Source organism: Aulostomus chinensis, chromosome 21, assembly GCF_037954235.1.
Source record: "Aulostomus chinensis isolate RoL2024-O1b breed Wild chromosome 21, RoL_Achi_v1.0, whole genome shotgun sequence".
NCBI classification, from domain to species: Eukaryota; Metazoa; Chordata; class Actinopteri; order Syngnathiformes; family Aulostomidae; genus Aulostomus; species Aulostomus chinensis.
Window position 1 is genome coordinate 1,288,158 of NC_141340.1, and position 14,996 is coordinate 1,303,153.

A 14,996-nucleotide genomic window follows, 5' to 3' on the forward strand; every position below is an offset into this window, starting at 1 on the left:
AAACCGATCTGCTGCTGGGAACCAGGAACTCAACCTGGTCAGGAGCCACTGAGTTTTGCAGGAGTCACAGTCAAAAAAGTCCCTTTTATGACAAGCAGTATAGTGTAGTAACTGTCAAGTACTAGTACTGCAAATGTCACTGTTGGCAGTGCAGTGAGACACCCACATGTTAAGAGAAGATGGGTGAAGAGACGACAGCATACCTAACTTGACTTTGTTTTTATTCTAAAATCATCTTAAAGTCATGGCTTCATCTTTTAAACATTCAGAACTCAGACATTAAAACCCGAAGATCAAAATGACAGCCAGGGAAGCGAGCTTTGGTTTCACTGGCCCAGGATGCTGCAGTTTGTCAGCTGTCCAGCAGGAGGCAGTCACACATCAGAGCAAACCTCCGACTCTTCACCACCTCCTCGTCTGTTCCCTCTCTTCTACTGGCTGATCTTCCCAATGACTTTCATTCTACAGCCTTACCGATGATGATGAAGATGAAGGCTAGAGCGACACAAAGTTCTGGTTGGTTGTGCGTCTCAAACGTGTGTGTGTGTGTGTGTGTGTGTGTGTGTGTGTCATCAGCGACTGACAGCCAGCTCTCTGCTTTGTTTTCAGGTCACTTTTAGTGGCAGCGAATCTCCTTAAATCGGTTTGAAGCTTCTTCGTTCTCCAAAATAGAAACAATCAGCGTGAGCGCCACACTCGCCTCCTCGCCCTCCCTGTTTGCTTCAATGGAGTCGGACAGATTCTTCATCCGATGGAACTTCTTTGACACAGGAGGAAGAACAACAGTCACCTGTTCAGCCATTAAACTCTTGATAATGAAGCAACTTTAAAATAGACGGCATTGTTGGAAGAATTGATGTACTAAAGATGTTTTAATGCATACAGGAGGGGGCGCGGCTCAGAGGGGGAGTGGCCATCCAGGGACAGAAGGGTCGCTTTCTCTGAACAGCAAGATACTGAACCTTGAATATTTCCTGGTGGCCCGGAGACGGAGAGGCGCCCGTCCAAGGGGAACCAGGCCTCTCCTGTGTACATACATGTGTATACACATGTATGTACACACATATGTACTTACACAGGTATGTATAATTACATGCACATAAACTAATGTTACATAAATACACATAGATATATACATTTAAACATACATGTGTATCTACATGTTTATTAATACGTATATATGTATGTACATATATGTACATGTATCCCTTTATATACATACACCTGTTAATATACAAATGACCTGTCTGTGTGTGTATATATATATATATACACATGCATGTATGTATACAATATATATGTACACATATGTGCATACATATATACGTATATAATATCTGTGTTTGTGATTACATAACCAAGTAACCGAGCTAGAACACGCGCCGCGCTTCAGCTCCGTTTCTTGCTCCACGGTGGCGTGAGGCTCAGGCAGGAATTACTGATGAAGAACACACTGACATGTGACCTTTGACCTGTGAGTGACAGCCTGGTAAGGAGGTTGAGGTCCTGAGCTTCAGTCAACCCTGTCACGTTGTGAGGACCAGTGAGTGTCCTCATAGTGTAGGAGAAAGACATGTCCTGGTCCCCGCCTTGTAGCAAGTACAAGTAACACACACACACACAATGAAACCAACAAGGCAGCATCAGTATTAAATTTTTTCTGATTTATTACAGGAGGCGTTTGTTTTATATACAGACATTTATTTGCAAAATACTAAAAGTATTTCAACTCAAAGTACTAAAAAGTATATATATATATATATATATATTTATTCATTTATTTATATATATTCATATTATCATCATCATAATTATTGTTGTTGTTTCTAAAACACCGGGGTGGGGGTCACTGAGGCACAGCTTTCGTCACGTTTACACGTCGTCGCCAACGGTTGAGAAACCTTGTAATTCCTCTAAATGAAGAAGACAAATGATCAAAACCAGATCTGATATTTCACTGCAGAAACGGGTTTTATGGAAATGTCTGGACGTTAGAGTGTGTGTGTATACGTGTGTGTGTGTATAGGTACATGTGTGTATACGTGTGTGTGTGTATAGGTACATGTGTGTATACGTGTGTGTGTGTATAGGTACATGTGTGTATACGTGTGTGTGTGTATAGGTACATGTGTGTATACGTGTGTGTGTGTATAGGTACATGTGTGTGTACGTGTGTGTGTGTATAGGTACATGTGTGTGTACGTGTGTGTGTGTATAGGTACATGTGTGTATACGTGTGTGTGTGTATAGGTACATGTGTGTATACGTGTGTGTGTGTATAGGTACATGTGTGTGTACGTGTGTGTGTGTATAGGTACATGTGTATACGTGTGTGTGTGTATAGGTACATGTGTGTATACGTGTGTGTGTGTATAGGTACATGTGTGTACGTGTGTGTGTGTATAGGTACATGTGTGTATACGTGTGTGTGTGTATAGGTACATGTGTGTATACGTGTGTGTGTGTATAGGTACATGTGTGTGTATACGTGTGTGTGTGTATAGGTACGTGTGTATACGTGTGTGTGTGTATAGGTACATGTGTGTGTACGTGTGTGTGTGTATAGGTACATGTGTGTGTACGTGTGTGTGTGTATAGGTACATGTGTGTGTACGTGTGTGTGTGTATAGGTACATGTGTGTGTACGTGTGTGTGTGCATAGGTACATGTGTGTATACGTGTGTGTGTGTATAGGTACATGTGTGTGTACGTGTGTGTGTGTATAGGTACATGTGTGTGTACGTGTGTGTGTGTATAGGTACATGTGTGTGTACGTGTGTGTGTGTATAGGTACATGTGTGTGTACGTGTGTGTGTATAGGTACATGTGTGTGTACGTGTGTGTGTGTGTATAGGTACATGTGTGTGTACGTGTGTGTGTGTATAGGTACATGTGTGTGTACGTGTGTGTGTGTATAGGTACATGTGTGTGTACGTGTGTGTGTGTATAGGTACATGTGTGTATACGTGTGTGTGTGTATAGGTACATGTGTGTATACGTGTGTGTGTGTATAGGTACATGTGTGTGTACGTGTGTGTGTGTATAGGTACATGTGTGTGTACGTGTGTGTGTGTGTATAGGTACATGTGTGTGTACGTGTGTGTGTGTATAGGTACATGTGTGTGTACGTGTGTGTGTGTATAGGTACATGTGTGTATACGTGTGTGTGTGTATAGGTACATGTGTGTGTACGTGTGTGTGTGTATAGGTACATGTGTGTGTACGTGTGTGTGTGTATAGGTACATGTGTGTGTACGTGTGTGTGTGTATAGGTACATGTGTGTGTACGTGTGTGTGTGTATAGGTACATGTGTGTGTACGTGTGTGTGTATAGGTACATGTGTGTGTACGTGTGTGTGTATAGGTACATGTGTGTGTACGTGTGTGTGTATAGGTACATGTGTGTATACGTGTGTGTGTGTATAGGTACATGTGTGTGTACGTGTGTGTGTATAGGTACATGTGTGTACGTGTGTGTGTGTGTATAGGTACATGTGTGTGTACGTGTGTGTGTATAGGTACATGTGTGTGTACGTGTGTGTGTATAGGTACATGTGTGTGTACGTGTGTGTGTATAAGTACATGTGTGTATAGGTGTGTGTGTGTATAGGTACATGTGTGTGTACGTGTGTGCGGTCTGGTCCAGGATCTCTGGAGTTACGTGGTTTCTAAACTTCTCCAGCAGAAAGACAATAAAAATGCCATCAGGAAACCTCGCATCTCCCACTGAGCGTTGGGACCTCGGGTCATTTCCTGTCTGAGCTGCAGCAGCGGTAATTGCGGTGTCGGGAGGAAACGCCTCCGTCCGTCCCTGAAACGGCAGCGCTGGAGATGTGAGGTTTCTGTAGGACTGATATGGAGCTGGAGACCTGCTGAATCTGGTCCCACAACCGTTGTGAAGCCGGTGTAAACGGGCGACGGTGGTTTGAGTAGTGAGGATAGGAACCATGACAAGGAGGAAATAAAAACATGGTTGTTGTGGTGACGCAGCGGCGCCGGTTGTCACAACGCTCGTATTGCATTTATCGTACAGTCAATAGCAACAAGAACCAGGACACCACGTGTTTCTGTGCACTTCCTCGAAGCAGCTTTTGGTTTTGAAACAGGAGATGAAGGCAGGAAGGAGCCGAGCTTCTGAACACCCCCTCAGGTCCAACATTGGACTCTTCTGGACCCTCGCTAGCACCACATGGACTCACCCAGAACGCTTTGTCTGCTTCTCAGATTGTAACTTCAAACCAGAGCAGGAAATGAGACGATGGTCCGACCAGCCAAAGCCTGGATGGTTGAGGCATTCTTACTGGTGGCCATGACACATGTGACCAACGGTGTCGTCCGCTGCCTCTGTGTCGCTGACTACATGATCCTCGTAGTTCAGGATTGTTCCATGAACATGACAATATCCCAGTGAGCCGGCTAAGGAGCCAGAAACATTCCACTGATAGTCCTGTTTAGATTCCGCCACTTACAAACAAGCTGGTTTGTCAGAAAGACAAAGGGGCGGAGCTAAAGTTTGCTGCTGTTTTCCCAAAGTGATGTTCTATGTTCTTTACTTCATGACATATTTAAAGTCAAGGCGTACTTTCCTAGTATCAAGATATCAAATTTGGGAAAATCCAACTGGAATATTGTGTTAACAAGAGCGGAGTCAAGTCCAGAATGTTGTCTTTTCTGGAACATTCGTGGAACATTCGTGTCCATGTGATCACTGATTGTCAGACGTCCTTTCCAGCTTGGATGTCAGGAAAGGAAATCGTGGTTCTGCTGCCTGGTTCCTCTCAGGAACTGGCTTGTGTGAGAACACTACGAACTTGAGGGTTCTATAGGAGCACATGCCATCAACCTGCTCACCTCCAAGGGTTCTGCTATCGTGGCTGATAATCATGGAGAACGTGGAAGTGCTCGTTTGTGCCACATTCTGAACCTCGCGGTCCAAATCAACAACATTTCTCTGTAGGGGGGGGCAGTCAACCAGCCAATGACAAAGAACAGATGAGTCTATTGATGGGTGGAGGGAGGGGGATGGCGTGGAGGGTGGTTGAGGGGGTGGGGGATGGCGTGGAGGTTGGAGGATGGCGTGGAGGGTGGGGGATGGCGTGGAGGGTGGTTGAGGGAGTGGAGGGTGGATGAGGGGGTGGAGGATGGATGGCGTGGGTGTAGCAGGCACACTCTGGGTCTATTGCTACTGAAAACAGCCCTTCAGCACAACTGCAACCTGAATACGCCTCGCAGCAGCGTTCTACAGTGTTCTAAGTACTGACCTAGTTAACATGGGTTCTAATCTCAATAGAATCTAGTAGAAACAGAGTCCACACGGTGCTAGTGTGTGTGTGTGTGTGTGTGTGTGTGTGTGTGTATTTTTGTGTATTTTTAATTAGTCTAGTAAAGCGTTTAGTGAAGATACCTCGGGTAACCACAACAACAGAAAGAGAGAGAGCGGTTGTTCCAGATATTGAGATAAACTGAGCACGCACGCACAGACACACACACACACACACACACACACACACACACTTAATAAAAACAAGCAGTGATGCAGTAACTTCCTGCCAGCAAATCCACAATAACACTGTCAGTGCTGCGTCACGGAAACCAGGTCAGATTTCAGCCGACGCCCCCTGGTGTTCGCTGTGTCCCCCCAACATGAGTCCAGTGGTACAGTGAGTGTATTACCGGGACGTTATTGGCAAACCGTTATTGCTAAACGCGTGTTGCTGTTTTTTGTTTTTTCATTATTTTGTTCTTTCTCTGTGCAAAATAGGTGAGGAGGCGTCGCTCCTCCAGGATGCTGAAGACATGCTAACATGTAAAAAAAAGAAAGAAAGAAGAAGCAAGCAATCAACCAGAAAACAACATAATTCAATAAATAAATAAATAAATAAAGTGATGTTTGCATTACTGGAAGAGTTTTCTTTCCATGTCAGATTTGACTGTGAAATTCTTCAATATTTGAGTTCATTGCCACGACAAAGACACCCTGGCCACATTTGTGTCATCAAACTGACAATCAATAATCAGGGCCTGAGCCCGGGGCGGAGACCCTGTTATGTTCGAGTCTGGATTTTCTTCCCCAGAATGAAATGAAACTAAGTGGAAACAGACCGCCCGTGTTCTGGAGAAACCAGCGCCAGGAGCACCAGGCCACAGCCCGGCGACTGATGACATCACTCTGACAGGTAAATCCAGATTTGTTCAAACCTCTGGAAGAACTGACAAATATTTGCAGATCCTCTTCTTCTCTGATGCAGTGATAAATTATCCCTGATTATTAAATAAAACAATATTATATCTATAAACATGTCAGTTTAGTGACGTTAGGTCAAATTTCTTGCATTCGAATGTTAATTGAAAATACTCCTTATTTTGATGAGGGCCTCCGAGAGGCCCCTGGACCACGGTTTGAGAACTACGGCCCAGCACCGACTGAGGTTTCAAACGCTGGTGAACTCCAGTGGCTGTCGATCAACAACAGAAACAAAACCGTCTGTGATTTGTTGACCATAGCGATGCTAGCTGTTAGCTGCTAGCTGCTAGCTTCCATCTGGACATAAAATCACAGTAAAAGTAAAACGGGGGAAACGTCTGTCAGAGACGTTTATTGTCCTGAACCAGACGTGGACCTTCCAGGACACTGGTGATGGGTCGGCAGGGTCAAACTAAGGTGGGTGGCTGATTGTCGTGGTCTGGTCAGGCTGCTGGATGGCCGCCCCGCCCGCCCCCCGCCCCCCTTCATGAAGCAGAATCTGAGACAAATCACCTTCTGGCCAAAGACCTGACAGTCGTGAGGATGTAAACCACCTGGGCAAAAACCTCCAGGAGGAGTCCGGGACTACGCCCACAACCTCGTTGTGCACTAGGTTTTGGTGTCATCTCAAAGGTCCTCGGAGGAAAAAAGTGACTCCAGGACGCCTTTGTGGTGTCTTTGCCCCGGCGAGCTAAAGTGACAAACATGTAAACTCAAAAGTGCGAAACCACCAACAAAAACAGATGAAGTTGCTCTTCAGGCTGGCCGCGCCCTCTCCTCTCGTCTATCGGTAGGTTGCTCACTTCTTCACCGCCGGCGCCACTCGGATATCGAAAGAGAGACTGCTTATTTTCAACTTACTCTAAAAAATATAAAAAATAGTAATAATTGTATCGCTATTAAAAGACTGGTAACATCAACAAAGTTATACTTTTACTACGAAAACATTTTTAAATCATTTCCCTCTCTGTTGAGTCTCTGTCTGGCAGAACGCTGCGTTAGAACACTCACACCCGAGACCCTTGATCCACAGCGGGGGGGACGGAACCCCCCAGGCCAATAAATGATGGATACATCTGTGATATAGTGGTTCTGACCCACAGCAGCTGAGGTCAAAGGTCAGCTAGTGTTTAGAACTTTTGGTTCTGGATGACACACAAAACCTGAAAGGTCACAGGGATCCAGAGGAGGTTCTCCTCCATGGTTCCATCGTTAACAAAGGCAGAGCTGAGTTGACAGGCGGGTTCTCCCTGGCTGTCTTTGCAGTTTATCGCTTTTTTGAAAAGTGCCGCTGAGTCCAGGACCGGGGACAGGAAATGACATTAAAGGTGATAAATGTTCCACTTCATCTGATCTTCAACTCGACCCCTCCTTGCTCATAGCGCCGCCACCTCAGCGTTCTCAGCTATGGTACATTCAGTAAACAAAAGAACAAACAGGCGGAAACGAAAACTAGGAAATCCTCGTGTAAAATTTTTTGCTTCTTGGTTGCCGCTAAGGTGTCATTTCCTGCTGTCTGTCAAGCTCAACCACTGACGGCAACTGTTCGCTCCGTTCACTTCCTGTGCCGTCCACAGCCATCGGTTCTGTCTTTGCAGCAAGCGGGTGAAAGGTCTCTGACGTGGCTCGTGTCACGCTGTCGTACGACGGCGGGGACGAGGTGGAGGAAACTGTCTCGGAGCGCTCCATCCCTAACAAACCTGAGCCATAATTTTCCCTTATCATGGCGGCGATCAGCCCTTCCTTCTCAGGCGCGTCCTCTCCGAACGCTGCTTCGCCACCTTCCTCAGCGTCACCCCCTGCGTGGCGAGGGGTGGTGATCTGCCGGTACAGGTAAGAAGCGGCCTTCATTTGCCGCCTCACCAGGTGTCTGCGGTAGCACCTCTGGATCACTGTGGCGGAAACTTCTTCCTGTTTGCGTCTCAGAGTCGTGGTGATTGGCTCGTACGAGATCTTGGACGGGTTTGCCATCATGAACTTCTCCTCCATCTGCTGCTTGAGGGCGTCCATCTCGCCCGACTCGCCCAGGACGCGCTTGGTGAAGGCAAAGAGGATGTCCAAGCAGTGGATCTTGTCCCCACTAACCATGGGCAGATCCATGGAGATCAGTTTGATCTTGTTCGGCTTGGCGATGCGCAGCGGCTCTGACAGGGAGTCGGCGAAGTCGGAGAGTTTGGCGTACTCGATGAACTGCGTGGCCTCTGGGTCGAACTTCTCCCAAACCTCGTAGAACATCTCAAAGTCGTCCTCACTCAGCGGCTCGGTGCTCTCCTCAGTTGCGACGCTGAAGTTCTCCAGGATGATGGCGATGTACATGTTGACCACGATGAGGAAGGAGATGATGATGTAGGTGACAAAGAAGGTGATGCCCACCGACGGGTTCCCGCAGTTTCCTCGGACGGTGGTGCCGGTGTGGGGGATGTTGGGGTTGCACTCCTCAGGTGAGTTGTTGAGGATGGGGCTGAGCAGGCTGTCCCAGCCCGCTGACGTGGTGATCTGGAACAAACAGATCATGCTGTTCCCAAACGTCTCGAAGTTAAACATGTCATCAATGCCCGCCTGCCGTTTCACGTATGCAAAGTTGGCCATGCCGAAGATGGCGTAGATGAACATCACCAGGAAGAGAAGCAGCCCGATGTTGAAGAGGGCAGGAAGTGACATCATGAGGGCGAACAATAATGTCCGGATGCCTTTGGCACCTCTGATGAGACGAAGAATGCGTCCAATACGAGCCAGTCGGATCACTCGGAACAGCGTGGGGGAGACGAAGTACTTCTCGATGATGTCGGCAAGCACGATACCTGAGAAACACATGAAAACAGATGAACACCATATGATTACAACTGGAGCACAGGTACTGACACGGGTTCTCACTGTGACAACAGAACCCCCAACGCTCTTGCTGCGAGATCCGGACCCCCACTGTGGTTCCAGTTTGCTTTGCTAACTAAAGCCAGGAACAAGATCCCTGCGTCAGACTGCTCACTCACCACGGGTCCCATCCCACCTCAAAGGTAGAACATTCGGAAGGCCCAGTTATTTCGCTTCACGCAAATATACGTGGCTGGCTCTTTCTACACTCTGGAATCTTGAAGAAGTGATGCACGGATGAAAGAAAGCGTCAACCAGGAAATGATTGTATAGCTGCATGGAGGAGTTGGCACTTCACCTCAAACAATAAGATCAACTCTAACAGCAGCAAGAGAAGTGCTAGGATCTTCCGTCCTAGCGGCTAAAATCGGTGGACTGGCTGAGGAATATTTTCTGATGCTTGAGGACACAGCTGAGCTACATCATCTAGAGGCTGTCCGTATGGATATTTGCGTCTGGTCTGGCAGGTCAGGTGATTGCTGCTGGAGTAATTGGTTCTGGAGGGCTGACTCGTCGTTCGCCTCCAACAGCGACATCAAACATTGTAATTCATCCATCTTTTCCTTGTTATCCCAGAATGATAAACTCAGAGAGGAGCTGACCTGTCATCAGCCCCCCCGAAACAAACACACACACACACACACACACACACACACACACACACACACACACACACACACACACACACACACACACACACAAAAATACAGTTTTTTTTCATCCATCCCCCTGCAGTGAGTTATAGGTGATGGACAGGATGAGTGGGGGGAGTCAAGAGGGAATCACCATCACATCATACATCAACCCCCTCCACCCATGACCCCCCCCCCCCCCCAGACACAGAGACTCACATACACCCCAGTTGATGTAACAGGTCAATCATGTTTGATTTGTCTCCAGGGACCGCCCTCTGGCAGCTCTGATTGCTACTGTTACCTTCACCTCCCCCGGCAGCCTCGTCTCAACACACACACACACACACACACACACACACACACACACACACACACACTCATCAAGCTAACAGGAGGAGCAGTGGAAATGAAACATGAACACTGAAAGCTAAATTACCTGCTAAGGCTGCTTTGTGCTTCGGTGTAGACAGTGTGTGCGTGCATGTGTATGTGTGTGCATGTGTGTGTGTGTGCGTGCCTGTGTGTGTGTGTGTGTGGGGGGGGTACTGTATATGAACACACAAGACCTTCGTGGGGGGTGGGGGGTTAACATCAAGGCCACCCAGATAACTGACAGGTAGACGTGCCATTACTTCCTGTGACCTGATGGTTCACTCACACTCTCTCTCACACACACACACACACACACACACACACACACACACACACACACACACACACACACACACACACTTATCAAACACCCCAGTGAATTTAGCTGTTTATCTGTAAAGGAACAAACCAACTTGTTTCATCACCATGGTTGCACACAACCCTCCTTATATTCATGCAGGCACAGACGGAGCTACGCTAACACTTCCCACCTGCTAGCAGTCATTGTGCTAAGCTAACTAGTGGGGTCTCAGCTCCCTAAGGAAGGGGCTCTGTCTTCTTGTCTGTCTCTGTGGATGATGGACAACAAGAGAGTTTCCCCAAAAACTCTTTTACCATCAGACTTGTGACTCCTTTGTCAAACTCACCAACGATGGAGAGAATAACGACCACAAAGTCAAAGATGTTCCAGCCGACAGTGAAGAAGTAGCAGCGCAGCCCCATGATCTTGATCATACACTCAGTGGTGAAGACGATGATGAAGGCCAAGTTGATGTTGTTGAGGATGTACTCCATCTGAGGCGACTGCTCGTCCGTCTCCACCATCATGGTGATCATGTTGAAGAGGATCAGCACCATGATGATGATGTCGAAGGCCTGCTTGCCCACCAGGTCGAAGAAGAAGCCCTGCAGCTCGTTCTGGAGGGAGGGAGAGCGAGGGAGTGGGTGATGTTTGCTGCCTCACCGTGGTAGCTGGTTTATGCAGAAACTTTCAGGCCAGGATTGACTGAACTTGGTGGAGGAGTGTGGCAAGAGAAGAAGAAGTTTACCACAGTCAAACCTCCAACCATGCACTACCGCTACCACAAAGGTGTGATCACTAGCGCTGGGTTGCATGTTAGCAGGACAATCCAACAAGTTGTGAGTGGATTGAAATGAAATTGAAATGATGTCGCATCACTTCGGCGGAGGTCTGCGTGTTTCAGGGATGGACCAAACTACCAGCGACAACTCAGGGTGAAACAGTCCCATGGAGCTTCACAGTAAAAGTGGAATATGGGAAATAATTACAGCATAAAAGCGAAATGTTTCCATTCATAAGGATCTAATGGAAGACGGTCTCCAGTAACTCTGGACCAAATCTAAGGACACAGAGCACTTAGTGAAACTGTTTCAAGATCAAATGTACTGAATGTGTGTGGATACTGAGTGCTTTTATTGTGACAGTACTCCTCTGATGTGGTTTTATTGTGAAGGATGCTGTGTGGTGGTACCAGGGGTCTGGGGATGGGCTTCTGAGGTTTCTTGGAGCCCAGTTTCTTCATGGCGTTGTAGTACTTCTTCTGCTCCTCCGTCATGAAAATGTCCTGCCCTCCTAAGTACACGAAGCAGGGGACCAGTCGGTTATTTTCACCAAACATCACGTCACCGTCACTAAACTGTTGCTTTCGTATCAGTCAGATCAAAATGACACGGACGACACTGAATATGTCCCAACGTGATCAACCACGTTTCCATGCTCTCACTGTTCTTCAGGACAACATTCCCACTCCGGTGAGGGAGAAAAAGAGACAGGGGAGGGAGGGAGGGGACCTGTTCCTCAGTTTTTCTACTTCGTTGGGACATGAAGAACAATTATGAAGACTTTGAAGTCTTTTGGGAAGTTAGACGAGAGTTACATTGCTTGTTAGCAGTCTGCATGTTAGCATTAAGCCAATGCATTAACATATCTGGCCGTGGACCAGCGAGACCATGTGACCCACCCAGCTGTAATAACCCCGCCTCCACATGCATATCCCAGACATTCACATCCAAAGTTCTTCCCACTAGAAATATCAACACATCTCTGGTGTCATTGTCAGAACAGTGGAACACTGGTGGTCAGATATTCGTCCAATAACGGTGCTCAGATCGGCGCCGCACTGTGGACTCTCAGACACAGTTTCAGGGATTCTGCTTATCTTTCGTTTCTGCTGGTTGAAATTATCGATGATGACGCCGATGAAGAGGTTGAGGGTGAAGAAGGATCCGAAGATGATGAAGATGACGAAGTACAGGTACATGTAGAGATTGATTTCTTTGATGGGCTGCTCCTCCACCTGGACACGACCCAGAGGCAAACAAGTCAGCGTCTTCCTTGTGAGTGTGTGTGGGTATAAATATACACACATACATACATATACGTACATATATGTATGTATGTGTATATGTAAATATATACACGTACATACATATATGTGTACATATATTTATATATACACATACATATATGTGTACATATATTTATATATACACGTACATACATATATGTGTACATATATTTATATATACACATACATATATGTGTACATATATTTATATATACACGTACATATATATGTACATATATTTATATATACACATACATATATGTGTACATATATTTATATATACACGTACATACATATATGTGTACATATATGTGTACATATATTTATATATACACGTACATATGTGTACATATATTTATATATACACGTACATACATATATGTGTACATATATGTGTACATATATTTATATATACACGTACATACATATGTACATATATTTATATATACAGGTACATACATATATGTGTACATATATGTGTACATATATTTATATATACACATACATATATATGTACATATATTTATATATACAGGTACATACATATATGTGTACATATATTTATATATACACATACATATATATGTACATATATTTATATATACAGGTACATACATATATGTGTACATATATTTATATATACACGTACATATATATGTACATATATTTATATATACAGGTACATACATATATGTGTACATATATTTATATATACACGTACATACATATATGTGTACATATATTTATATATACACGTACATATATGTGTACATATATTTATATATACACGTACATATATGTGTACATATATTTATATATACAGGTACATACATATATGTGTACATATATTTATATATACACATACATATATATGTACATATATTTATATATACAGGTACATACATATATGTGTACATATATTTATATATACACATACATATATATGTACATATATTTATATATACACGTACATATATGTGTACATATATTTATATATACACGTACATACATATATGTGTACATATATTTATATATACACGTACATATATGTGTACATATATTTATATATACACGTACATACATATATGTGTACATATATGTGTACATATATGTGTACATATATTTATATATACACGTACATACATATATGTGTACATATATTTATATATACACGTACATACATATATGTGTACATATATTTATATATACACGTACATATATGTGTACATATATTTATATATACACGTACATATATGTGTACATATATTTATATATACACGTACATATATGTGTACATATATTTATATATACACGTACATATATGTGTACATATATTTATGTATGTGTGTATTCAATGATGAGTGGGGCAAAGGACAGTGGTTTACATCAAAGTCAAAGTTCTAAACTCAACCATCTTTAACTTCCAGCTGCACGTATCTGACTTTTTCTCATGCTATGTTCTTCCCATCTACTGGGATCTGATCTGATCCTGCGTGATGAGAGGAATCACAGCGTTGTTCACTTACGGCACGTGAGTCCACCGCGGCGTACATGATCTCCATCCAGCCTTTGAACGTTGCCTGGAAAACATAGAACATGGCAAAGAATCGCATCAGTGAACCAACGGTGAGTTCTCAACCTCGAATGGATGAATGGTTAAAAGATGTTGATGGTCTGAGGGTGAAAAGATGATAAAAACGGGAGAAAAAGGAGCAGGGATGTTCTGTGCTAAACTTCTCTGATATTTGAATGTTTTCTTGACGAGCACTGGTGGCTCCCTCCCTCTGGAAAGACTTCTAGAACCCGTAAATACGTTCTCATAGTCCAACGTCCCACGATCTTGATGAACTAATCCTGGAAGATCATCAAATTTGTTCACCAGGGCTGATTTACTGATTTTATCATCCACAATCACATGGAGCGATCCTACTTCCTGTTGGTGGAATAACCAGGAGATGACAACTTCCTGTTGGACTACAAATTAGCAATTAGCAGCCCCGTGATTGAGGTGTCAGTAGGTTCTGTTTTGAGGTTCCAAGCTGTCACGAGTGAAAACTTGTTCTATTTGTAGCAAAACAGGAGTTCACTCCAGAATGTTCTAGAAACCGCAGGTTCAACGGTGCTGATACGAGTGATTGTTTTTGCCAGTAGAAAGACAATGGACAAGAGCAGACGGGTGGTTTCTCCTGCATTTGATTTCAGGTACTTCTCTTTCGTACACTGAGATACTAAGAGCTCCACCTCCAACTCTGGATCATCACGAGAATGAAACCTGGAGTTTTATGAGCTTCTGGGAACAGACGTCACCGAGGTAGAGTAGAGCAAAGAGAGCGCGAGCGCCATGGAAACACTGCTGCAGCATTTGTGTCAATGAAATATCAACAAGACCTGTTATGGACCTTCCTTCCTCACTGAAGGAAAAGCAGGGGGTGGAGTTGTCCGGAAAGAATGCTCGAGAAAAAAGATCTAGAATCTGAGTACTTTGGTGTGAGTGGGTGCTCGCCA

The 14,996-nt window shown here is 44.6% G+C and overlaps 1 protein-coding gene and 1 long non-coding RNA gene across 5 annotated transcripts in view; one reads left to right on the forward strand and one right to left on the reverse strand.

Annotated features, from left to right (window-relative positions):
- Positions 1–303: 303 nt before the first annotated feature.
- Positions 304–5,854, forward strand: LOC147241289 (uncharacterized). Its single transcript, XR_015110881.1, has 3 exons — positions 304–516; positions 610–1,079; positions 5,762–5,854. It is a non-coding gene; the product is annotated as an uncharacterized LOC147241289 (long non-coding RNA).
- An 877-nt stretch (positions 5,855–6,731) lies between these two features.
- Positions 6,732–14,996, reverse strand: part of LOC147241290 (sodium channel protein type 5 subunit alpha-like) — a 142,151-nt gene continuing 133,886 nt past the window's right edge. For all 4 annotated transcript variants that reach the window (XM_086191509.1, XM_086191510.1, XM_086191511.1 and 1 more), the window contains 5 exons: positions 14,018–14,071; positions 12,303–12,440; positions 11,616–11,720; positions 10,770–11,040; positions 6,732–9,045 (listed from right to left, as the gene is read on the reverse strand). In XM_086191509.1, coding sequence (XP_086047635.1) covers positions 7,739–9,045; positions 10,770–11,040; positions 11,616–11,720; positions 12,303–12,440; positions 14,018–14,071 — 1,875 coding nt within the window. In that variant the 3' untranslated portion in view covers positions 6,732–7,738. The remainder of the gene's footprint in view (positions 9,046–10,769; positions 11,041–11,615; positions 11,721–12,302; positions 12,441–14,017; positions 14,072–14,996) is intronic.